A 25,427-nucleotide genomic window follows, 5' to 3' on the forward strand; every position below is an offset into this window, starting at 1 on the left:
AGATGGAGAGTGAGAAGGAAGGAAGGAAGGAAGGAGGAAAGTGAAGGGGAAGGACTCTAACGTTTACTATAACCTTTCTGTTGTAGGAATTGTGCTGGGAACTTTATATCTTTTTTTAATCCTTTGCAGTATTAAATATTTTTTTAAATGTAAGGAGTACCACTGGTTCCATGGGACCTGATCAGAAATGTGTTCCTGTTTGTCTGGTGTAAGGGGGTCTGCCGGGATCTCCAGCTGAGACCTCAGAGGAAACAGTGCTGTAAATGGGATGGTACAGTGGGAAGGAGAGCAGGCTCCAGGGCCAGGCTGCCTGTCTTCAAATCCTGGCTCTACCACTTGGTGGCCACGTACCTTGGGCAGGTACCTTCACTTCTCCAAGTGTCAGCTCCCTCTTTGGTAAAATGGGGATAGAAACAGAACCTGCCTCACAGGGTGGTTGTGAGAATTAAATAAGATAGTTATGGAAAATGCTTGACACGGTGCCCAGTGCATGCACGTATGATAAGTATTAGCTGTTGTCTGAATCAGCCAAAATGTCTGGAATCGCCTCACCAAGCTAAAGGAGGCATTTTTCTCCTCCACAAAATGTCTGAGGCTCCAGGCACGGGGTGAGCAGGCAGTGTCCCATTGCTTCTGAGAGTTATCTTGTCAGAAGAAAAACTATGCTCTCCTTCTAGTCACTCGGCTTTCTAGAGGCATCCCAGTTGCCTTTAGAGGGGATAGAGCTTTGGGGGACTCTACAGACTGCCCTGCCAGTGGGGTCTATTTTCTTGTTTTGCCACAAAAAGAGAGGTTGGAAAAAGAGAAATTGAACTCTTTAGCAAAATGCTGTTCCATGGTGAGGTCTCAGTGTGTACCTGTCCACTCACTGGAATGATGCTGAGTTAAGGCGAGATGAGGGAAAATGTTTTCTAAACAGGATTTGCTGTTTCTTGGCTTTCTGGAGAAGAGCCCGGGACTCCGGAGGAAGATCTGGGGAGTGGTGGTGGGGAGCGGGGACAATGTGGTTCACACTCGCCCACATATGTCCCTTATAACTACAGCAATTACAGCTATAGTTAGGAGTTGGTGGGGTCTGCAGCCCCCTCAGCTGGCTTCCTATGTTTGGTGCCTCCCTCTCTTCCACTGCCACACACGCTACACTTACCCCAGCACCCACATGGCTGGAAGTGAGAGCATTTGGTGGGCACCATGGAGGATGCTGGCCAGAGGACTGGTCTCTTCACTGGCGTTGTCACAAGGCTTATCTTTCAGGTGAAGCTCTGTGTGTGAAACTTGTGCTAGTGCTGGAGAAAGTCTGAGAAAGAGAACTCAACAAACTGTACAATTACGTTGCATGCACTTTTCTCAATGTGTGTTATATGACACCACTTAAAGTGGTTAAATGAAAGAGACAGAGAAAAGGAGGGATGGCAGAGGCAGGAAGGATGAGAGAATCAGAAGAGGCAGTGATAAATAAATGGCAAGCAATAGGATATATTGGAGCATATGAGGAAGCCATTTGGTGTAAAACTAATTCGTCCTGACCTTGTTTTTCTAAAAAGGGCCTGTAGCCTCTGTTCATTCATTGTATATCTGCTTTAAGCAATTAACATGTCCCAAAGACAAGAACAAATGCCCTTAAAATATGGATGCAACTTCCCCCACACTGACATTTCCTTAAGGATAAGCATTTCTCCCTAGGCTAGGATTTGATTGCTGCGTTTGTCATGTGACCACCCAACTTGAGGCAACAGACCTGCCACCAGCCACGCCCATGGAGACAGCAGACCTGATACCTGCTGTGTCCATCAATCACCATGCCGACAGGTCAGTCTCACGACTATTGTAAGAGGGACACTGCAATCATATGTGATACATGCTCTTTGATGGTATATAACCACTCTGTACACCCTACTTCTTTGGAGTGCTCCATTTCTTTGTGAAAGGACTCTCCTGGGCTATACGGTCCTCAAAAGTTGGCTCATAATAAACTCACCCCAATTTTGATTTATAGATTGGTTATGGATTATTTGCATCGACAGCAGCAAGCATCTCAGAGTCTGGCCCTGCCTAGGGACTAGCTAGCAGCAAACATGTCCCTCAGACCCTCTGGCTCAGTGGGTGATGGAGGGGAAGCCACCAACTTGCTTTCTGCAGGGGTCTCTCTCTTCACCATGGTTAATTAGTTATTAGGAGATGTCTTGTGCCTCCCTTTCCCATCTTCTCCAGAAGGTGACATCAGCATAGCTGGCTTCAAACAAATGATTTTAAGCAGATACACATTAGGGGTTTATAATAAAAGGGTGTCACCTATTTCAAGGGCAAACATAAAAAACCAAATGTGCTTTTATGGTATTTCAGATCTGTTGCCTAATTCCTAGGGTGTATTACTGACTTTGTTTTTCCTATTTAATTTATTAAAAACAATGCTTTTCACCCCCGTTGACAAAGTGAGCTGTACTGAGTCATAAGAAAGTGATATACACACAATGTACTCCTTAGGACTTGAGAGAACACTGCTTCTGGGGGTGGGGTAGGGACATGGGGGGAGGGGGGAGCGCTTGCATTCAGTTGATTCAAGAAAAGCAGAGGAGAAGACACGTGCCCCTGGACTCTGCAGGCTGAGATATTGAGTCTGTTCTGTTGGTTGCCGTCTGGCTGCCCTGCCAGGTCCACAGGGACCCAATCGGGGGTCTCTCACTGCTCTCCACTCTTGGTTCCAGCTGACTTCCACCTCTTCATGCAGGACATGAAGGCACGGTGTGTTTCCCTCCGGATCCTGGGCGCGACGCTCTTGCAGTGCTCGGTGCACGGCCGAGGTCTCAGGAGATGTCTGATTTCCACGGATATGCACCGCGTAGAAGAGAGTTTCCGAGAAATCAGAAGAGCCATCGTGAGTACGGGTTTGGGGTGAAGTTGTGGGCAAGGGGGCGTGCCTCACCCTACATTTTAACTTGGAGAGCAAGTTTCTTCTCATTATCTTTTGTGTCTCAGGAGGACACGGAGTACTCATTGCTTGTGGCTGTCCCTATGTTTCCCTCCACAGCAAGCTAAGGACAGCTTCCAAAATGTCACCATCCTGTCTGCATCGGAGACCTTGCACAGCATTAAAACATTGGCCTGCCTGCTCTTTCCCGTATTATTTTATGGTGCAGTGGCCCTGGGCTGAGAAGGAGATCTCTACGCTCTTCCCTCATCTCCGGTGTTGTCTCAGTGCTCCAGGCTTCTCATTTGTCCACTGATGTGGTAGGTCACATTCGTGTCTTGAGGACTTTGAAACCCCTGGGAGGGATTCAAGAAGCGCCATTAACGTGGAGAGTGATTGGGGGTGCCACACACTCAAGTGGGACAGGATGGCTCAGGGGGATTCTGGAAGGTTTCATGGGGAAGCTGAGAAAATGAGCAGTGACTTAAAAGCTGAGTAGGCTGAGTGGCTAAAAGGGAGGAAGGGGTTTGGGGAGCATGGGAGAATGTGTGTAAGATCCAGGAATGTGTGTCAGGGGACAGTGAGGCAACCAAGCTGTGGTGTGAGGGACACGAAGGTGAGCGGAAGAGGCTGAGGAGGAAAAACACTCTGGAATCATTTTACCAAGAACCTTAAAAGCCAGGCTGAATCTCAGCCTTATAACAGAGGCAGTAGGGAGTCACCGTAGGTTTTTGAATCAAAGGCTATATGACCACAAAATCTTTTAGAAAGACAGTCTGGTGATGCTCTTTACAGTGGACAACTTGAGGCAGGAAAGCTAATGAGGAGATCGGTCCAATTGTCCAAACAAGAGGCAGTAAGAGTGTGTTCTGAAACACTGACTTACAAGGTGATAATTCAATGAACGGAAGGTGCCACTGAGAAGTGCCTTTACATGTGAGCTCCTCCAGTCCTTGTAAACATTCTAGGAAGATCCAGTTTTTTCAGGTATTTATGAGACAGAGTGTAACTTGTATCTGCAAGGAGTTACTTTTTCCTTGGGCTTCTCTGCACAGATTAATTCTTGTAGGCGGTACTGGGCCCAATTTATTTGTGAACACATGTAGCCACTTACTAAATGCTATTCCTGCCAACTGTATAAGAGACTTATAGGATATCCCAGCTGGAAGGGACCCGAAAGGCCATCTATTCCAAAAGGCCATCTTTTTCAAATAAGCAAATTGATACCTACGAGGGAGAAGGACAAGTTAGTGGTTGAAGCAGGAATAGACCCCCAAGTCTCATGCCTCTGTCTCCAGATTCTTTCCCCTCTCAAGGTCTAGAGATAGCTGATGTGGCACAAGGGAAGGGGTCAATGAGGACACAGGTCTCTATCATAGTTCCTCCCTCCCTGATAAAACAAAGGTGTGCAACTTTTTGCCTCTTTGGTTAAGGGAACCAGCAGGAGTGGACAAAGAGAGGGTTTTTGTGTTGCAGGTAGAGTTTGCCATCTAGGAAAAGCTGCCTGTGGGGCCTAGGAGGCTTGCTGCTTTAATGCTAATGAAGATGGAAGCACTGTCCCACTGTAGACCCCGCCCTTCTCACACTGAGCTATAAATCTCCTGCAGAGTAACTCACTGCGCTCTAGCGCTCTAGCGCTGCTCTCGCTCTGGGGGTGAGGTGCAAACTGCTAGAAGAGAACTCAGCCTGGCCATCTGCCCTGAGCTGTGCTCTGGGAATTCAGGAGCTCTCCCTTAGAGAGATCTGCACTCTGCCAGCTGCAGACCTGCCCAGATGTATGATTTCTGCAGCTGTTAGTTTCCATCCTTGCAAATCTCAGCTCCGTCCAAATGATCCCTGCAGTTGAAAAACGACAGCCAGGAGAGAGCTGAGCAGGGCGGCCAGGATAAACACAATGTCATTACGATGGAAGGTACACGCCCAGCACACGCCTGGCATGCAGCAGCAATTGAACGGATGGCTGGGAGGCGTGTTGATGGATGGGAGATGTCACAGAGAAGCAGACTTCAGCACAACGTAAGAAAGTACTTTTCAAGAAAGTGGCTCAGGGCCAGCCCCATGGCTTAGCAGTTAAGTGCGCGCGCTCTGCTGCTGGTGGCCTGGGTTCGGATCCCGGGCGCGCACCAATGCACCGCTTCTCCGGCCATGCTGAGGCCGCGTCCCACGTGCATCTATGACATACAACTGTCTACTGAGGCTTTGGGGGAAAAAAATAAATAAATAAAATTAAAAAAAAAAAAGAAAAGAAAGTGGCTCAGACATTGGTCCTTTCAATAGAGAGAAGCCTGCTTCTTGGAAGGGTTTAAGCAGAAGTTAGTGAAGACATGTTGCAGATGCTGTAGAGAGAATTCTAGTCCATGACTGGGCTCTATCCCTTGTGAATATATCTCCTGGCCATATAAAAACAGGGGATGAACGGCAATCTCTCCTCAGTGCCTTTTCCACAGGTAGCTTTGACGTGGTAAGACGAGATGGATGCTCGGAGACCAAGATGAATTTTAAAAAAATGACTTTTAGTTATCTCGCTCCTTACTGCCCCTACTCACATAGGCTGCTTTCGTCTCTCAGATAGTAAGAGACAAGGGCCTCTGGGGCTTTCTCTAATCAGTGTCTGTAGCCCCTAGACGTGTGCTGTGTGACCAGGAAAATCCTGGCATTTTACATGGACAGGGTGTTCAAGGACCATCAGGAGCTGAAGCCCCAAATCTTGAGAAGAATCAGCAGCATTGCCAACTCTTTCCTCTACATGCAGAAAACTCTGCAACAATGTGTGAATCACCACATTAGACTTTGAGCATCTATTCCCCGTCTGCCCCAGGGAGGGCCAGGACATGCTGGCCCCAGTCAACCATCTGAAGTGGTTCCTGGAGTCTAAGGAAATTCCCTGCCCTGCCGTCCACGGGGAGAACTGTCGAGAACATCCTCCACTGTCACTTCTTCCCCAGAGCTTCCTCTTTGACACTTCATCAGACCCTGTTTCCTCGTAAAGAATCCTCCTGGGGTGACCACTTATGTCAAGGCATCCCGTAGTGACCCAGGGCCGGACTGTGAAAGGGGCATGCCAAGCACTTGAGGCTTATCATAAGCATCCCACTAGTTCCTTTGTTTCTGGCCCTTTGAGGTTTCTATACCCATTAACCTCTGGGTGGCTCCCTGGTATGACCTATCCCTAGGAGTCACCTATAAATTCATTGCGATCTGTTCAAAACAAACATCAGAAATAAAACCAAACCCAAACAAACCAACAAAAACTTAGACCAGGAGAAATCCTAGGTTCTAGCCCCATCCCTGCCAATAATTTCCTGTGTGACTTTGTGGCAAGTTACTTCACCTCTCTGTGCCCCGAATTCTAAAATTGTTAGAAGAGGTCATGACCCCCGTCCCACTTACATTAAGTTGTATTTAACCAATTATTTAATTAACTAACCCAAAGAATATTTATGAGTGACTCCCTTGCGGGGTCCCATGTTCACAGAGTGGTGACAGGACATGTTTGACACCTCCTTTCCAGTCTGGTGGGCTGTAAACCCAGAAAAGGCAAAAGCCCTGCTCACACACAGGGTGACCCTACACACAGTCCCCACGCCCCTGCTGTTTCAATCCGAGTTTACGCACCTGGCTCTCTCCTGGGGAAGAGGGGGTGATGTGGTGGAAAGAGTAGGGGAGGCGGGCCGGCCCGTGGCATAGCGGTTAGGTGCGCGCAATCCGCTGCTGGCAGCCCGGGTTCAGATCCCAGGCACGCACCGATGCACCGCTTGTCAGGCCATGCTGTGGCGGTGTCCCATATAAAGTGGAGGAAGACGGGCACAGATGTTAGCTCAGGGCCAGTCTTCCTCAGCAAAAAGAGGAGGATTGGCATGGACGTTATCTCAGGGCTGATCTTCCTCATAAAAAAAAAAAGAGTGGGGGCAGGGAGAGGTCCTCTGATGGGCGCTGATCTCACGTTCTCATACAGGAGCAGAGGCGGTGTCACTGCAGGCAGGAAGCCGCCAACGCAACCAGAATCATCCATGACCACTATGATCAGGTGAGGGCGGGAAGATGGAGACAAGAAGTGGGAGCCTGTCTGAGAAGCGCCCACCCTTCAGCCTCCTTGCCATCTGAATTCATTCATTTCCTCACAAGCATTTATGTCAGGCCTTCCTATCCCGTGTGTCTGTAAAGAGGATGTTGGTCTTATCTCTTTTGCTAATTTCCTGGACTCCCCTTCTCCATCAGTCCTCTGCCATTTGCTTATACCCCCACATAGCAGACCTAACCTGTGTTAAGTTTTGAGGGAAAACGCATACTGTTTAAGATGGGCTGATACAGAGGGAGCAAAGATGCCTCGTGAATTGTAAGCTGTTATGGATGAACCGTGTTCCCTGCTGGGCCAGTGACGCCGTCAGCACTCTGCGTGTGATAAGGAACGGTGCTTCTCACGTGGACGTCGCTGTAGAACACACAGCTCATATGGCAGTGGAGGCAGAGCAGTGCTTCTTACGTGTTCCATCTGGAGATTGTGTTAAAATGCGGGTTCTGGCTCAATAGGTCTGGAATGAGACCTGAGAGTCTGCATTTCATCGGCACTCTCAAATGATGCCAACGCCTGGAATGGCAAGGAGGTCTGTTCAGAGCTCTGCTTCTTTGTGGAGAGGCTCCTAGGATATGATAACAGCGGCTAAGACCCCTATTGTTCTTACTATGAGCCAGGTATTGCTCTAAGCACACTGCAGGTATTAACAGATTTATTTCTCACCACAATGCTATGAGCCATTATCTGCATTTGATAAATTAGGAAACCGAGGCACAAACAGGCTAAGTAAGTAACTGAACCAAGTTCATACTGGACTAAGTGGTGGGGGTAGACGCGATCCTGCGCTGCCCGGCTCTGCAGGATATACCTGTGGGTCTCACCGTCTTCTAGTCGGCTGAGACAGAGGTGGCATAAGCCAGGGCACTTGGGCTCTAGTTCCAGCTCTGCTGTGGGACGTTGGGTGGGACACTTACCCTTAGGGGCTCCGGTGCTTTAACACGTCGAGAGGGAACAACACGTTCTCCCTACCCACCGCATAGCGAGCGCCACCAGAGGCAGACTTTCTGGGAGAGAGAAGCGCTAAAGCAAACTGGCGCGAAAAGCGAAATAGGTAGAACAGTCCCATAAGGCAAGTTGGTTTCTTTTCCTCCTGTGGAAAACAGGAAAAATAAAAACATAGGGCAAAGGATGAAGAATTTTGTTTATGAGTTGCTGACATGATTTAATTGCTTGTGTGTGGAAAACAATTGGGTTGCATGTTGTGAAAATAATTTTGGGTTTGTATGCTCTGCATATATAATGGATGAATAAAAAGAAAACCTCGTGGGTACTGGAACACGGGTTGAAAGCTATTACCCAGCCTAGCAAGGCAGGGTCTTATGATGCTTTCCTGGTTTCAGCTGGAGGTCCGATCTGCTGCCATTAAGTCTCTGGGAGAGCTCGACATCTTTCTAGCCTGGACTGGCAAGAATCATCAAGGAGCTTCATCTGCCTGATGACAAGGACCCTAATTACCCAGGGATGAAGGCCCCTGGGAGGCTTCCTGTGGGAGATAGCAGAATTGGAAGGGGAGGCAGGTGGGGAAGGCCCCATTTTAATGCAAATAAGCGTCTTTTTGAAGAAACCTCTCTACTGATTTGGAATTCTCTGCTCTGTGGATGAGGTATTGGAGGGAAAAATCAAGGTGTGAGCAGATCTCACCCTGCAGCTGAAAGTCCCAGGCTGTCTGATCCCCCCGAAAGTAGCCGAATCGTCTATGTCATATTTATAATGAAATATGTCTGTTGAAAGGTCCTGTGTGCAGACCATCCTGGAGGGAAAGGGTCAGCTTCCCCTAATTTACTGGGAAGTTGTTTATCCCGTGTCTGTGATGTGAGCTGAGCGACATCCTGCAGTGCGTATTGTACTGACTCATTTTTCTGAATAAACTGTTCTTTACCATGTTGGGGGAAGAGGGAGAATCCCCCTCTGCCCTTTCACTTTAAGGTTCTTATGGCTGGCCAAATAATTAACGACACAGGTTAGCAGGAGAAAATAATACCAAGTTGAATAACATGTATACGTAGGAGAAACCAGGGACACTGCGTTTCTCAACACAATAGCAGAAATTCTCGTCTTAAATACCATGTTCAGCCAATGACAAAGGAGGATGTTGGGGGTGGGGGGAGTCAGTTACAGGAGATTACCACTAAAGCACAGTAAACAAGAGTAAGGTTATTATGCAGATTTAAGGCCTCACCTTCCACATGGATAAGTTTCTAGAAATGAGGTCATCACCCCTCTTCCCAATACAGAGAGGGAGACCTTTACAAATGGAGATTTCCCTTATAAATGTAAATGTTTGTTTGGCAACTCCTCGCAGGGCCATCCAGAGAATGTGGCCAGAGAGACAGAACTTCCGATAAGATGGGCTTGTTGGTGACTTTTCTATTGTAACGTCTATTTCACATTATATTACAGCCATCAGATAGAAGATCTGTTCCAGGAAGGAGTTAACTATGTCAAATTCTTTAGGCAGTTAGTGGGGGAGGTCAAATGTCTGTCAGAGAAAACAATCAAGGTAAAGAGATATATTTCAGAGTGGCCAAATCTTGATCTCCCACAACCAATTAGTGGAAGTGTCTTCTGACTCATGGAGGGTCAGTCAAGGAATCATAAACGGTGACTATTAGAAATGAAAGGGGCCTTAAAGAACATAAATACATGGGGAAACTGGGGCCTAGAGAGGGATAAGAATTCACTCCGAATCTCAAAGTGAGTTAGTGCAGAGAAGCGTTCCAAACTGAGTGTCTAAAGTCTCCATCCAGCGCCCTGTTTTCCCACACAATGATCAGGAAGATGGACGTGGGGCTTCTGACCGCCGACTCCCTGACATCACTCCATTTCTGATCTCCCCTCATTATCTGTGTCTCTGTCTTTTCTCTCTGTCTCTCTGACTTTCTCTCTCTTTGTCTGTCTCTGTCATTTCTTACTGCTCCCAACCTAGATATATCTTTGACCCTAAATTCATCCTCCATGGGTATGTGTGTTGGGCTAGAGAGAGGGATGGTTGTCATGGTGACAAAACTGAACAGGTACAGCACAAGGCATGGGATGTGCTGGGCAGAGGGGCTTGGGCCCAGGCTACAGTGGAGAGAGCCCAAAATGAGCACCCTCTTCTAGATGGACGCTCCTCAGACAGCTAATGACAGTGACAACTGACACTTTCCATGGAGCATCTGCCATGTGCCAGGTGCTGAGCTAAGCACTTCCTATGCACTCTCCTGGGTCAGTGTTTATACTGTAACTGGCTAACTGAAGCATCCTCTCTTTATTCCTACTGAGGAAGAGATGTCACAGAGCATGCTTCAGCTTACTGAGCAGGACCTCTGAAGTCAGACAGACCTGGTTCCAACGCTATGTGACTTTGAACAAATTACTTAACGTCTCTAAGTTTCAGTGTTCTCTTCTGCAAAATCTCAAAGTTCTGTTGTGAGCATTGTGGGAGATCAAGATTTGGCCACCCTGAAATATATCTCTTTACCTTGATTGTTTTCTCTGAGGGACATTTGACCTCCCCCACTAACTGCCTAAAGAATTTGATATGGTGGCTCCTTCCTGGAACAGATCTTCTATCATGATGGCTGTAAAGATAATGTAGGATAGAGGTTACAATAGAAAAGGCACCAAGCCTCTTTTATCAAAAACTCTGTCTCTCCCTGACCACATTATCTATAGATGACCCTGAAAAAAATTGTCTTCCTGCCCTCTGAAGTCCCAAGCCACTACCCGCCCCCAACACGCTCCTCGCCTTTAGCTGCAATACTTAAGCGGGCAGCTTAGACAGAGGGACGAGTTGCTCATTTCTGAGTTTCTCCCATGTATACATGTTATTAAACTTGATATTATTTTCTCCTGCTAACCTGTCTTGTTAATTATTTGGCCAGCCATAAGAACCTTAAGGAAAAGGGCAGAGGGAGATTCTCCCTCTTCCCCCGACAGCATCAAGTGAGGTAAAGGGCCCCCGGGAGCCCCAGCAAGGTGGGAAGCTGCGTTGTGTAGTGTAAAGAGAGACAAGCCAGGAGCCAGGGTCCAGTTTCAAGGCTTCTCCTGCCAAGAATTGCCCAGGGTGTGTCACTAAATTTCTTTGATCATTAGTTGTCTGTAATGTGGGTATTGACCTCTGTACTATCTACTGTGTATGATAGTTGAAAAGCCAGGTCATTACGATGGCCTCAGGAGAGACCTATTAACTGCTCACACTGGCTCTCCAGCTTTGTTTCCCGAAGCCGTGTCCCTGCTGCTTGCCCGGGCTCTCTCCAACCCAGCCATACTGGCCTGGTTTGTGTAGCTCAAACACACCAGGCATGTTCTCGCCTTAGGGCCTTTGCACTTTCCGGGTATGCATACGTGTAAACTGAGGTAGGGTTGGAAAAACCCTCCAATGTTATACTTTATTGGGATTACTAGGCTGTTCAGAGGAAGCAAGGCTGTTTGCAGAGGACTCAACCTTTTCAAGATGACCTTGGATGGACATCCATCCTGAGCCGGCTGGGTGACAGGGCCAGTTTTGTTAGCAGTTTTGACCTCTTAAGGCCGCCCTGGGGTGTGCTTCCCCTGACACCTGCATGGCTGGCACATCTGCCTCCTTCAGACCTTTACTCAAAATGTATCCTGTTTAGGCACAAAACCCCCATTTCCACCTTGAGCACATCTCATACTCTTTCTGCTTTCCTGGCATACTCTTTTGTTTATCATGTTTCCCCACTCAGATATAGGCTATGTGAGGGTGAGCATAGTTTGGTTTCTTCACTGCCTGGAACTTAGCAGATGTGAAATTCACATTTCTTTTCTTTTTCTTTCTTTCTTTTTTTTTTTTTTTTTTTTTTGCTGAGGATGATTCGCCCTGAGCTAACATCCATTGCCAAACCTCCTCTTTTTTTTTTGCTTGAGGTAGATTATCCCTGAGCTAATTTCTGTGCCAATCTTTCTCTATTTTATATGTGGGTCGCCACCACAGCGTGGTTGGTGAGTGGAGTAGGTCTGTGCCCGGGATCCGATCACACGAACCTGGGCAGCTGAAGCAGAGTACACGGAACTTTAACCACTTGGCCACAGGGCCAGGCCCTAAATTCACATTTCTTGATTCAATGATCTGGATGAATTAAAACAATGAGGATAGCATACATTTATAGTGCTTTCTTTCTTTTTTTTTTATAATTTTATTAATTTTTCCCCCAAAGCCCCAGTAGATAGTTGTATGTCATAGCTGCTCTTCCTTCTAGTTGCTGTATGTGGGACGCGGCCTCAGCATGGCCGGAGAAGCGGTGCATCGGTGGGCACCCGGGATCCGAACCCGGGCCGCCAGCAGCAGAGCGCATGCACTTAACCGCTAAGCCATGGGGCCGGCCCTATATAGTGCTTTCTATAAGCCAGGCAATAGTCTGAGAAATATACATAATATATTACAATATGAATATATATATTTCATTTAATTCTCGTGACAATCCTATAGAACTTCTGAGAATAAAATAAAATGAAAAAGGCCACCTCATTGAAAGCTAGCAATACAGATAATTAAACTCTAAGGAGGAAACCGGGGCACAGAGATGTTAAGTAAGTTACCCGAAGTCACACAGCTCATGAGCAGCAGAGCCAGGGGCTTCCAATCCAGGCAACCTGGTTCCAGAATGAACCATAATGTCAACAACAATGTACATGTGTTGAGCACTCATTATGGGCCGGGCACTGAGGTGAAAGCTTTACTGACAACTTCTCCTTCACTCCTTATGCTAGTTCTCTAAGGTAAAGATTAGTGACCAACTCAGTTATACACGTGAGGAAGTCCGAAGCTTAGAGAGGTTCAACAACACACCCAGGGTCATGCAGCTCGTTGTAGACCTGAGATTCAAACTCAGCTGTCCTACTCCAAAGCCGGGGCCCTCAGTCATCATGGAATGTGGCCTGTGCATGATGGGAGGTGGGGAGAGAGGGAGCATCACTGGCATAACGAGCTGTACCTGCATGAAAGAAATATCGTCCTATCGATGGCTGTAGACGTTGCGCTAGAAGAGAAGGAGGAGGCGGCGGAGCCAGCGGGAGGAAGGAATCCTGAAGGAGGAGCTCTCCCTCCTGTGTCGCTTGCCTGCTCTCGTCACTTCGACCGCTTCACTTGTCCGCCTGGCCCTTCTCTCCTTCCAGACTTGAAGAATGTGTCCTGACTCTTGTAGTCCGCAGGGGGCCTGGCACAAGTTGTGCTTTTGTTTTTGGTGGTGTTGTTTTTCACGGAGCTGGTGCTTGATAAACACGTGCTAAGAAAGCAGGTATAAGGTTCTCTCCTAAGCCGTACCTTCTGAGTCCTCAGACAGCCCCCAGGAGGCACCCTCGGGAGACATAGGGCTCACCTCCAGCTGCCAAGGGGCAAGGAAGGGACCCCACAGCGCGTGGCAGGACCACACCAGGCACTTGACGTATTTGATCTCACTCAAGCCTCAGGGGAGCCGAGGAGGTCAGAGGTCTCATCCCCATGTGGTCAGCAAAGGCGCTGAGACTTGGGGAAGGGCGGGGGAACCTGCCCATGGTCACATGGCTAAGGGACAGCAGATCCAGAGAGGGAACCCAGGTCTGGTCTTCCTGGCTCTGGTGCTCTCTCCACTTGCTGCTGGGGGAGTTCACTTTGTTCTGGCCAAGGCTATGTCACCCAGGGCCCAGATTACTACACTGGATGCCAGCAATGCAGGTCATTAAACTCAGATGCACAAAAAGGGGCCTTGTCTTACTAGCAATAAGCCTGTGAAGTTACACATGAATTTATGGACCAACATAGAGCAGAGAATCAGAGGCTGACTTCTGAATGTGTCACATGATGTTTCTGGCCCAGCTGAGAGTCTGGGCTCCTCCTGGAGGATGCTCTACCCTCTTTCCTTCTTCCAGAGCAAATCGCGGACAGCTGCATATGCTCAGGGCAGCTGTCTTGGAACTGTGGACTTGCCCAGAAGTTTGGCCAAACTGCAGAGAGGATAGGTTTTTGTGTGAAATCCCGGTCCTGCCGCTTACTGTGTGACCTTCGGCAATTACTTAATCCGAGGCTCAGTTTCCTCATCTGTCCAAATGAAGGAGAGAGCTGCCTCGGGGAATTGTTATGAGATCCCAGACACCGTTTATACAGTTCCTGGTGGATGGCAGCTATGTGGTAGGTGCTCATTAAAAGTGACAGTTGTCGGGGCCAGCCTGGTGGCATAGTGATTAAGTTTGTGCACTCTGCTTCAGTGGCCCGAGGACTGTGGGTTCGGATCCTGGGCACGGACCTATGTACCGCTTGTTAGGCCATGCTGTGGCAGGAGTCCCACATATTAAAAAAAAAAATGGAGGAAGAAGGGCACAGATGTTAGCTCAGGGCCAATCTTCCTCAGCAAAAAGAGGAGGATTGACAACAAATGTTAACTCAGGGCTAATCTTCCCCCCCACCCCAAAAAGTGACAGTTATTATTTAATGATTCTCAACTTTTCTAATCTTATTTCCCATAAAACACTTGGGAAAGCCTTCCTTTGGTTTTGGGAAAGCCTTCCTCTTACATGTTTTATAAACTAGCAAGTAAGACAAGGTAAAGGCACTGGCCTGGGCCAGCTGTGCTTTCCCCAACATCCCCCTCTCCAGGAGGCTGGCAGCTGCATCCCTGAGATGGTGCCCGCAGCTTCTGTGCGGCCAGCCAGGCTCCAGGCGCCTTCCTGACTGTCTCTGCTCCTCAGACCCCCTCGTGCAGGCTCGCTGCGCTCCGTCCTTTCTCTGTCACAGGCTCATCCCAGCGCCGGACTCTTCCCAAGCCTCTGTCCGAGCCCGGTTTCGCTCATGCCTGCACAATCCCGGCACGTATGAGTCACTTGACATTCCTCATGTGGCCTGAATGGAGGGGCCGAGCAAACTGACCATTCCTGGAGGAAGGTTCAGGAATTGGCATATCACGTTTGGCCAAGGAGTCTGGGGGAGGACGAATTCTTAAAAAGTTGTTATGAGCTCTAGAGCATTCTAGAGACAGTGTATACTTCCAGTTCTGTTACTGAGAGACACTCCCTTAGCCCAGTCTCAGATCTCTGATGTGAAATCACTATCAGTAAAGATTTTAGTGTCGTAAAAAGGCCTCTTCTGCTCAGGCACAAGGCTTGATCCAGGCAGTGGGCCCGGGAGCGGGTTCAGAATCCGACTGTCACACCAGAGGATGAGTCTGACTCAGCATGCCTGTGGTCTGGAGGCTTCTGTCTGGTCACTCTCCCAGGTGCTCTAAGAAGACTGTGCGCCTCAGTTTCCTTACTTAGAAAGTGAAGAGAATGTCATGCCTACCTCATAGGGTTGCCGGAGGGTCAAATAAGTTTGTACTTTATGAAGTTCTTAGTGCCTGGCACACGCTAATCCTACCAAGAGACGACAAAAGAGCCTGCGGTCACGTTCTTGTTGCTGTCCTATCTCCACCCCCCGCCTAGGCATAACTTCCTGAGAACCTTCGCCCCACCCCCAGGGCAGAAAGCGGCCTTCCTCTTGCTCCTTCCTCTCTGCCCCACCCACGTTTGTGTTCCCTGGGACCCAGAGTGGTTTTCCAGTTCTTGATAAGTCAGAGAGATCTGAGCATCCATATCCTCTCTCCAGACTGAGCTCCTCAGGGACAGCTGCTTTGTGAATGGCTGCACTCAGTAAATAAATATTCCTTGAACGAATGAATGCATGAACAAATGCATGAATGCAGCAAAGGCAACAGTTGTCTAGGCAGCTCCCTCTTGGAGGAAGCCTGTGGCTTTGTCCTTTGGCTTTAGGAATCTCTGGGACTTCCTCTTATCCTCCACTGGGAACCTCCCTCCCTTGTTTGGTGTCTCTGTTTCTAGCTCACGGCAAGGAGACAGTTTTCCCCTCTGTCTGGCCTCCCTGGTTTTGGTTTCGATTGGCCCGATTGTTGTCTTACGGTCCTTAACTCCACCCACATCCTGAAACCTGAAGGCCTGTGCCTCCCACCCCTCTCCTGGACTAGCCAGCCCTTTGGGTATCTTGCTAACCTGGGCCCCTGCTAACTGGGGAGTGATGTGGCCCTGAGTGCGCAGGCTCTGGGGCGTGGTCCGCTCTGACAAAGCCAGCAGCGGCACCTTCCTTCTCCCCGGCAGGGAGTTCTCAGCTTTTTCAGGCCAGCAGCCCTGTGAGCGGGAAGAAAGAGCTCAAGAAGTACTGACTTCACCTGTTCTTCCTGACCTCCTCAACGCCTCCAAAACCCCCCTATACCTAGCCCCAGAAGAGCAAGATGCAACTCTAGATGAGATGTCCCCAACGCAGAGTGCAGACAACGCCCCTCTGGGTTAACCTTTGGGGCGGTCACCTTGTGGCAACGAGATTATGTCTGGGAGGCTAGAAATGCTGTCTAAGGTGAGAGCTGTTGGGTATCAGGGCTCAGTCTCTCTGCGGGAACCAGCGCGGGAAACAGTGCTCTGAACTTCGCTAGGAAACGCATCAATAAGCAAGTCTGTTGAGCTCCTGTGACGGGTGTGATGTTGGTCTAGATCCTGAACAGGTCACCGAGGGAAAACTGTCTGTGATTCTTAGAAATGGCAAGTCTCAGACCGCAACTGCCTCCGACTGACGTTCACGGTTCATCGCTTTGACCCTTTTCAGTCTTCTTCAGTACCGGCCACCTCACTCCCAACACCCACAGGGGCACCATCCGTCGTGTACAGAAGTGCCCTCTACTTTCAGGTGTCTGGTTTCAGCTTTTCCTGATGAAAGGAGCGGGGGTCCTTCTGCTCCTGCCACGGCTCTCCATCCTCAAAGCTCATAAAATCATTAGCTCTTCAAAGCCTTGCTCAAACTGGACTTTCTCTAAGAAACCTTCCCAGATATCCTTGTCCCTCAGAAGTAACCTTAGCCCCGCCCCCCTCAACCCAATGCCTGTGATGAACACAGACCCTGAATTGTTCTAGGAAAGTTCTAGGAAAATCTCTCCCATCTTCCCCATAAATAGCCTCATTCTTCTCAGACTTCATGTCACAATTGGGAAGGTATGGTTTCCACACCCGTGGGCCTTGCGCCTGCCATTAGAGTGAGGAATCAACCTTTTGTGTGCCATGGATCCCCTTGGTACCCCGGCAAGCCTATAGACCCTACTCAGACTAATGTTTCTAAATGCATAAAGTGAAATACAAAGGATTATAAAAGAAACCAGTTATGTTAAAATACAACTATCAAAATATGGAAATTACAATAGGTAATATACAATAAATGTGCTTCTTTATTAATGCATTCATTAACAAGATCTAGCAGCGGGCTTATAAACTACTGACATTCTAAGTAGTGAGGAGTATAAATGATATTTTGAAGTGTCTGAAACAACTGTAATGTGATACAAAACATCTGTGATTTCTATCAGCGACAAGTCACAGGTACACAGGTGCAGAATACACAATAGTATTCTATTGTGGTTTGTATTTGTTTCTCAGCCTCATAATTGAAGAAAATGCTAAATTTTGATTAGTTAGTGAAAAGAAAAGATGTGGTTTTTTTCCCATCCGCCTTCTCCCAGGTTAAGAACTCATACATTAGAGGGTCTGTTCCCCTACGATGCTCTGAGGCTCTGTGAGAGGGCCCAAGAGACCATAACTTTTCCACTTGGGTCCCCGTGGGTCACTCAGGTCAGCGCCCACAAGCAGGAGAGTCTCCCTGCTTGTTTGTGGAATTAAAAGGAAAAGAATTGAGTATATCCCTATTCTCCCAGGTAAGGAAACTGTTCATTCAAGGCCATGTCTGGATTTTTGTTCCCAGACTCTGTATCCAGGGGAGACTTTTCCCAGTGGCTCCCAATTTGCAGGCAGGGAGCAGAGGAATTAGCCAACTTTGGGGACCCAGCTATGTCAGAGGAAATCTCGGGAGAAGGAGGGCAGCAAGTCAGGCTGGTTAAACAGAGCATGATGGAAAAGCGCAGGAAAGGGAAATGACGTCACTGGTTCTGTCAGCTTTGAGAACAGGGAACCGAAAATGTATGCTTCTGATAGCCAGCTGCTCCACCCCGCCTCACCCTGCAGGGAGGTAGCAGGGGCTGCAGGTGGGGCAAAGCTCCCAACACCACAGGCCTGGAAACAGAAAGGCCTCTACCTGCCCCCCTACCCCCTCTGGCGAGCTGAGGCTCTTCCTCCAGCAGAACCCAGCACCTGTGTTTCTCTGCAAAGTGGTGCAACTGGGCGGGAAGCCCAGGTGCCAGCAACCATGACGTTGTAGACAGGGAAAACCCTGAGCTGCAAACTCAGGACTTGCCTCCGGAAAAAAGGAGTGGCTGGGTTTTCTTCTTGGTTTCTAGAAAATTGTTTCCTGCCCAAAGTGGCTTGGTTAATATGCTGAGTTTATTTCCTAAGAAGGATTTCCCTTCTCTCTCGTCTGCCTAGCTTATCTTTATGATTGGACCAGTTTTGAAACCCCACTTCCTAAAGTTAGTTTGATGTGCTCGTCAAGTGTACCCCCTATTTCTCCACCACAGCCACATCAGCCCCATCCCTTCAATCTGAGCACTAACAGTGTGCCCAGCACTGTGCTGCCCTTGAAGATCTCTTGGTTAGTGCACAACTATTGCCACATCTCTCCCTCACCATAAGACCCTTCAGGGCTCCCTGTTGACTCAGGGGAAAACAAAGAATTACAGAATCAGAAGGCAGAGCTGAGAGACCAAATTAAACCCTTTAATTTATTTCCCCACAATTCACAGATGAGGAAACTGAGGCCCAGAGAAGAGAAGTGATTTCCCCAAGACCACAGAGTGGGCTGAAGGTGAGGCTAGAGCTAGAATATAGGTTTCTACGCTCCGGTTCAAATCCTCATTAATTGGCATGATATTCGTGGTCTTTGATGATAAAGCCTTATTTCCAACTTGATTCTCCACCACCACTCTGCATGAAATCCAGTTCCAGCCAAGGTAGTTCATGTGCCAGTCCTCAAATGTGCCATGAGCTTTGCTGCCATAGTCATCCCTGCCCTGAATGCCCTATGCCGGATCCCACTCCTCCTCCCTACCCCTCTTCAGTCTTTGCCCATTTGAATTTTTCCCGCTCTTCAAGGCTCAGCTCAAACTCTCTGTGTGAGCCCTTCCTCCTCTGTGCTCCTCAGTGCATACTTTGTGCTCCCTCAGTACTACCGACTTTCTTTGCGGTTCAGCAAGCACATGCCTTATTCCTCCAATGAAGCTGTAAGCAACCAGGGGCCAGAGACCTGACTGAGGCATCTCTAATCCTCACAGCATCCAGCACAGTGTCTTGCAGATAGTAGGCATTTGGTACATGTTTATTGCAAGAATGGCTTTGAAAATCTATTCTAGGGGGCTGGCTCCATGAGGTAGTGGTTAGGTTCAGTGCGCTCTGCTTTGGTGGCCCTGGGTTCGCGGGTTCAGATCCTGGGCACAGATCTACAACCACACATCAGCCATGCTGTGGTGGCGACCCACACACAAAACACAAGGAAGATTGGCACAGATGTTAGCTCAGGGCGAATCTTCCTCAAGCAAAAAAAAAAAACAAAAAACCTATTTTATCAGACACGCAGAGTGATAAAAATCATCTTTTATGCTTAAAGGTTTACATAACTACGTATATATATAAAATCCTCCTACAACTCCGTGAGCCAGTCAAGCAAGGTGGGTTTTATCCCCATTTTATTGATGAATCAGTGAGTGCCTGAGAGGAGTAAGGACTAGTCTCCAGTCACCCAAGATCACCCTGAACGTTGGTGGTAAGAAAGAAAGTATCAGAATTGGGCCTCCTGGCTCTCAGTGCCACCTGGCCCTCAGTGTTAATACCCCTTATGTTCTTTCCACTGAAGATTCATTTCTTCTGTCAGGAAAGCTTCTCTCTTGGTCTCATTTTTAAGGGACGCTACTTACTACAGAAGAATAGTCCATAATGGGTTAAGAGTGTCATTTATTGGAAAGAACACTTGATTGATTTCAACTTCTGGGTCTTTTACCAGCTGAGTGACCATTTGTAAAAAGAGGGAATTGGACTACATGTACTTGAAGTCACTCCTAGCTCTAACAGTTTAGGAGTGATAGTCTATCATTAGGTAAGGAAATTCTTGCCGTTGGGTTAGAATTCCTTAACCCAGAAGATCCACGAACCCTCTCGGCCTTACTGGAGAAGATACTGTGCAGGGGAGCCCCTGGATCCGCCCACCAGTTAGATCCTGGAGCCCAGGCATTGCAGGACGTTGTCCTCCAGAACTTCTGGGGTTATACCAGCAGGCAGGGGCAAAGAGCAGAGACTCACAGCAAAACTCTGTTTCACTTTTGTCCTTAACATCTCAAGGGGGAAGCTCTTGTTACAAGGTGTGGCAATAATCTGCAATTATTTCTGGCAGTTATTTGCAATGCTGAGTCAACATGTTCTTAGACATGATATGATTGAAATTCAGGCTCCCAGAAGAAAGAAGTGGATTTCATTATGTTGGGAAGTTTGGAAACCTTCTGATTTCAGGACTTGAGAATGGATTGCAACAATTCACTGTCTGCTTCACAAACTCTGTAACTACACCCATCCTGTTTATCGCCTCTGAGACAGGTCCTCAAGCAGCTGGGTATTGCCTATGATAGGATGGAATTATCCCAGTGATTCAGGAATCCTAGGAGGGATGATGGAAAGTGCTAGAGTGAGAGATTCTTTCTATTATTGTAGAGTCAGTGTGTTAATTTTGTAAGGTTCTCAGACAGGTGAGATAGGTGATCTGTTCTCTTAACTTGAACATCTTGTTGGGCCTCTTCCTTGTACGTAGGGCCAGAAGTGGAACTGGGAATCCTGTTCCCTGGCACGCCCATTCCCACCACTTTTCCCTGAGGACACACAGTTTGACACAAAGAGGATTGAATTCCAAATTAGGAGACCTGGTTGAAGTCCCCATTCTGCCACCAACTGTCTCTTGATCTTCATGCTGCCTCCCTGGGCCTTAGTACCCTGACATCAATAATAACAGTAGAAAGAGACGCTATTTTTTGAGTAAGTTCTATCACTTGCCAGCTGGGTGAACCTGGGCAAACCGTTCAACCTCTAAGCTTAAGCTTCTTCATCAGAAAATTGGGTTTTAAGACCTGCCTCATAGAGATAATAATTTACACAACACACGTTTGTTAAAAGCTTACTATGAACTAGGCTCCATTCCAGGCGTTTGTAATATATAGGGGTGAATAAAACAGATGAAATTCTTACCCTCAAGAAGCTTATGTTCTCAGTGGGATTTTATGAGAATTAAATGAGAATATTATATATGTAGTGTATATACATTATATGTATATCATATATATATGTGTGTGTATGTATTATGATTACAATGTACAGAGCATTTAATATGTGCCAAGTACTGGGCTTAGGATCCTCTATACATCATCATCATAATTACTATTAGGTTAACCCCATGACAGTGCCAATATCAGATCAGTTTTGACCTACACAGATGAAAATTGCATATGGTTTAACCTAGCAATATTTTTACTATCCTTGATTCTTCCTCTCCCTAACCTAAACACTTAATAAGTCTCCAAATATATATATTTTTTTTTCGTGAGGAAGATCAGCCCTGAGCTAACATCCATGCTAATCCTCCTCTTTTTGCTGAGGAAGACCGGCTCTGAGCTAACTTCTATTGCCAATCCTCCTCCTTTTTTTCCCCCCAAAGCCCCAGTAGATAGTTGTATGTCATAGTTGCACATCCTTCTAGTTGCTGCATGTGGGACGTGGCCTCAGCATGGCCGGAGAAGTGGTGTGTCGGTGCGCACCCAGAATCCAAACCCAGGCCGCCAGTAGCAGAGCGCGTGCACCTAACCGCTAAGCCACGGGGCCGGCCCAGTCTCCAAATATTTTTAAATGTACTTAAATGCTCCTAAGTCCACCCACATCTCTCTCTTTATTGCTGCTAGCTCAGGCCGCAATTAAATCTCTCTCTGGGACTACTGCAATGGCTGGTTTCTCTGTCTCCAATCTTTACTGCTTCAAGTCAATATTCTAGTGTGCCTATCTGATCACATTGCTCCTTGCAGACAGCCTTTATAACTCCTTGTTTTTGGATAAAGTTCAAACTGCTTAACATGATCAATATTACTTCTGACCTCAAACGAACTTATCTTTTACTCTCATCTCCTTATCGTCTTATCTTGATCTAATTTTAGGCTGCTTAGTAATTACTGATTGATTTGTATGTCTCCATTTTTAGGTTCAGCCAAGGCTGAGATCCTGTGGCTTTAGGATGTAACATAAAGAAGAAAGGATTTTAAATCAATATATTCATTCAGTGGTCATGAAGTATTAACTGAGCACCTATCAGGAGCCATTGAGTGTTGGGAACCTGAAGATGAACAAGGAGCTCTCAGGCTAGTGGGAGAAACAGATATGTAACCAAGAAATTGCAATTGACCGTGATACGTAAAAAGAGGTGTATACAAGGTAAAGAGAGGTCCAGAGGTGGGAGGGAATCAATTTTGCCTTGGGAAATGTGGGTAGAGAGAGAGAGGTTAGGGTGAGCCAGGGAATGTTTTGTAGAGAAGGTGAGTTAAATTGGTGTCTGTACAGAGTATGGAATGGGATCTATTCAACAGATTGTAAAAGAATAAAGCATGGGCCGACCTGGTGGCTTAGCGGTTAAGTGCCCGTGCTCCGCTGCTGGCGGCCCGGGTTCGCATCCCGGGCGCGCACCGACGCACCACTTCTCCGGCTGTGCTGAGGCCGTGTCCCACATACAGCAGCTAGAAGGATGTACAACTATCTACTGGGGCTTTGGGGAAAAAAAAAAAAAGGAGGAGGATTGGCAATAGATGTTAGCTCAGAGCCCGTCTTCCTCAGCAAAAAGAGGAGGATTAGCATGGATGTTAGCTCAAGGCTGATCCTCCTCACAAAAAAAAAAAAGAATAAAGTATTTTGATATAGGAAAGGGAGAGATTTGATTATTAAAGTAAAACATGAATAACTGAGTTTAATTAATCATTAGAGGTAACTTAAAACAAAGCAGTTGGTTTCTTCTTGGTCAATGGAAAGGAATTGACTGGCGTGAGTACAGCTTATATCTTCTGAAAGTCTTGATTTCAAGTATTCTTGTCAGCCCATACTTCTCAATTTTACTTTAATCAGTTATGGATGATCATGAGAAATTGTTTACTTAGCACTAACGATGGAAAAACAGGCTTGAGCTCAAGAGATGTTTAGATTAGATATTCACACATATTTTCAACAGTTATCAAGCATTACAATGGAAAGTTATGGTCTTTATTTTCCAGAGACTTTAGGAGGACGTTAAAAGACATTAAAAAGAGTGTTCTGATCCAAAAGGTAGAAGAGCAACGAATCATAGTGATATTGAATGTCAGAACTGGAAAGGATCTTATACATCATCTGTTCTATTGCTCTCTTTTTGCAGATGTGTAGACTGGAATACAGAAAGATGAAATAACATGCCAACATCATCCTGTAAACTAGGGATCCCTGGGCTCAAACACAGGGCTTCAGAGTCTTAGGCACTGAGTAGGAAAAAAGTTGAAAAGGAATATATCATAATCTCTACCATCTTGAGAGTTTTCAAAGCATTGTCTGCAGTTCGTCTCAGGTGCTCTGATTTACTCTTGCCTGGAAGTGTGGTCCTACCTATGGATTGGTCCCCGTCTAAGAAAACCTTCCAATGCTGTTAGGGAGCAAAGGCTGAGGCCCATGAGACAGACAGCAACATTAGACTTTCTCATGTGCCAAAGAAAAATCTGCTATTGGAAGTCAGACAAGGGGGTATTGGTGTGGCCTAGAGTAGTTCAGGAATAAAGAATTGGGGTCTACTCTTTAATGATGAGTGGAGGGAGAGAAGGGTGGCCATTGTTGGAGAGAAATGGTGGGAATAGCAAAAGCACAGGACAAACAGCAGGAGGGAGTCCCCAGCGTCTGGGGTTGGGGAGAGGCCTGGTTAAGGAGAGCCGGATTTAAAGGAGAGGGCAGAAGCATCTCCTGGAATTCTTTTCCAGTTCTGTAACCTTTTCTGTCCTAATTACCATTTTATCTTCCTTCTGGAAGGGAGCCAGAAAGAAAGAGCCATGTCCTTTATCCAACAATTATAACCAGTAATCTCCTAGGAAGTGCTTCTTAGAGGAGGAGGGTGTTCAGGTAATCCAGCCTGCAATTAAATTGCCTTAGGATGGGAGGAAGTGCGATGCCACCAGAGAAATTCCAAGAGAGTGTCAGCCCTCAGCTGTGGAAGCTCACTTCCTTCATGTGACATAGGTATAAATAATTGGAAGCCTCAGCTGGAGACAGACTCCCGGGAGGCCAGAAGCAGTAGCACTCCCTGAGCTCAGGTAAGACAACTTTCCCTCTCCACTATTTGTACAGTTTTGGGGATCAGCTCAACTTGCCCAATCATTTATCCAGGTGTGTTCAGGGCCACATCTAGGGAGCCCTTTCCATTAGGACAAAGCATCCTAGAGGACAGGGAATTGTCGTGTTATCTTTGTACTCCAGTACCTAGCACAATATTCAAGACAGTGGGTGTTCAATAAAAGCTGATCAAATTGATGAATTTAACACATATTTACTATATGCCCACTATGTTTAAAGCAACTAGCATCATTCTTTATTTAAAATGAATTGATCACTCACTATGTGCTAGGTGTATAAATCATGCATCGTTCTATTTCAATGTCAAAACAAGTTTCTGGGGTACGTTTAATTATCACCACTTTGGGGCTAAGAAAACAAAACCCAGAGAGGTGACTTGACTTGCCCAAGGTAACAGAGATGTACTGTGACTAACTCATCCAGGTTTACCTGGGACTTTTCTAGTTTGTAAACTGAAAGTCCTATGTCCCGGGACCCCCTTTGGTCCTGTGCAAAGTGGGACAACCTGCATTGGTGGGAACTTGTAGAGCAGGGATTCGGACCCCGTTCTCTTGTCTCCACACCCAGCATTCTCTCTGACACTTTGGGGTTTGGTTTGTTTATTCCCTCTTCCTACATTTGGCTGTATCTCAGGAGGGCATGAATGTAGAATACATCCAGCTTATTGTCTGGCCCGAAGGAGAAATTCAGGAAGTGGTTGTGATCACCAGCACCATGCTGGAGCCTGAGGCTCAAGGAGAGATGTACAGCCTGTATACATGTTTTTATGTATTTTATATATGTGATTTTTTCCAAAACATTTAAGCAATTGAAAAATATTGAAAAATTAAAAAGTAGTTCTATTGCAATTCACAATATTATTTTAAGTTTAAATATTTTATTTATTCCCCAAACAGAATTTATTATAATTTTTATTTTCCTGGTTTTAAGAGAAGAAAACTCATCACTAATATTTTCATCATATACTTTTTGAAAAAAATTGATCACTAAGGATACATAAAAACATTAGATAGCTAGGTGATAGATAGATAGATAGATAGGTAGATAGATGATAGATAGATAGATAGATAGATCATAGATAGATAGAGAGTCGATAGAGAGATAGATGATAGAGAGAGAGAGAGAGAGAGAGATAGATAGGAGTACTCAGTTTTCCTTTTG

General features: G+C 46.8%; 1 protein-coding gene across 1 annotated transcript; it reads left to right on the plus strand.

Annotated features, from left to right (window-relative positions):
* The first annotated feature begins 2,646 nt into the window (after window positions 1-2,646).
* IL19 (interleukin 19) lies at window positions 2,647-8,424 on the plus strand. The gene is made up of 5 exons (XM_087418235.1): window positions 2,647-2,875; window positions 3,029-3,100; window positions 5,526-5,678; window positions 6,864-6,935; window positions 8,324-8,424. The coding sequence occupies exons 1-5, from the start codon at window positions 2,723-2,725 to the stop codon at window positions 8,417-8,419; spliced, it is 546 nt and encodes a 181-aa protein (XP_087274361.1). The 5' UTR covers window positions 2,647-2,722; the 3' UTR covers window positions 8,420-8,424.
* The last annotated feature ends 17,003 nt before the right edge of the window (window positions 8,425-25,427 follow it).

Source organism: Ceratotherium simum, chromosome 2, assembly GCF_057802395.1.
Source record: "Ceratotherium simum simum isolate JZ-2026a chromosome 2, ASM5780239v1, whole genome shotgun sequence".
Classification (NCBI taxonomy): domain Eukaryota; kingdom Metazoa; phylum Chordata; class Mammalia; order Perissodactyla; family Rhinocerotidae; genus Ceratotherium; species Ceratotherium simum.

Bases quoted from the DNA above. Each gene is read 5' to 3' on its own strand.
- IL19 (XM_087418235.1), top strand. From the start codon at position 2,723: ATGCAGGACATGAAGGCACGGTGTGTTTCCCTCCGGATCCTGGGCGCG. The intron at 2,876-3,028 runs GTGAGTACGGGT...TTCCCTCCACAG, and splicing joins GAGAAATCAGAAGAGCCATC to CAAGCTAAGGACAGCTTCCA. The intron at 5,679-6,863 runs GTGAATCACCAC...GTTCTCATACAG, and splicing joins AGAAAACTCTGCAACAATGT to GAGCAGAGGCGGTGTCACTG.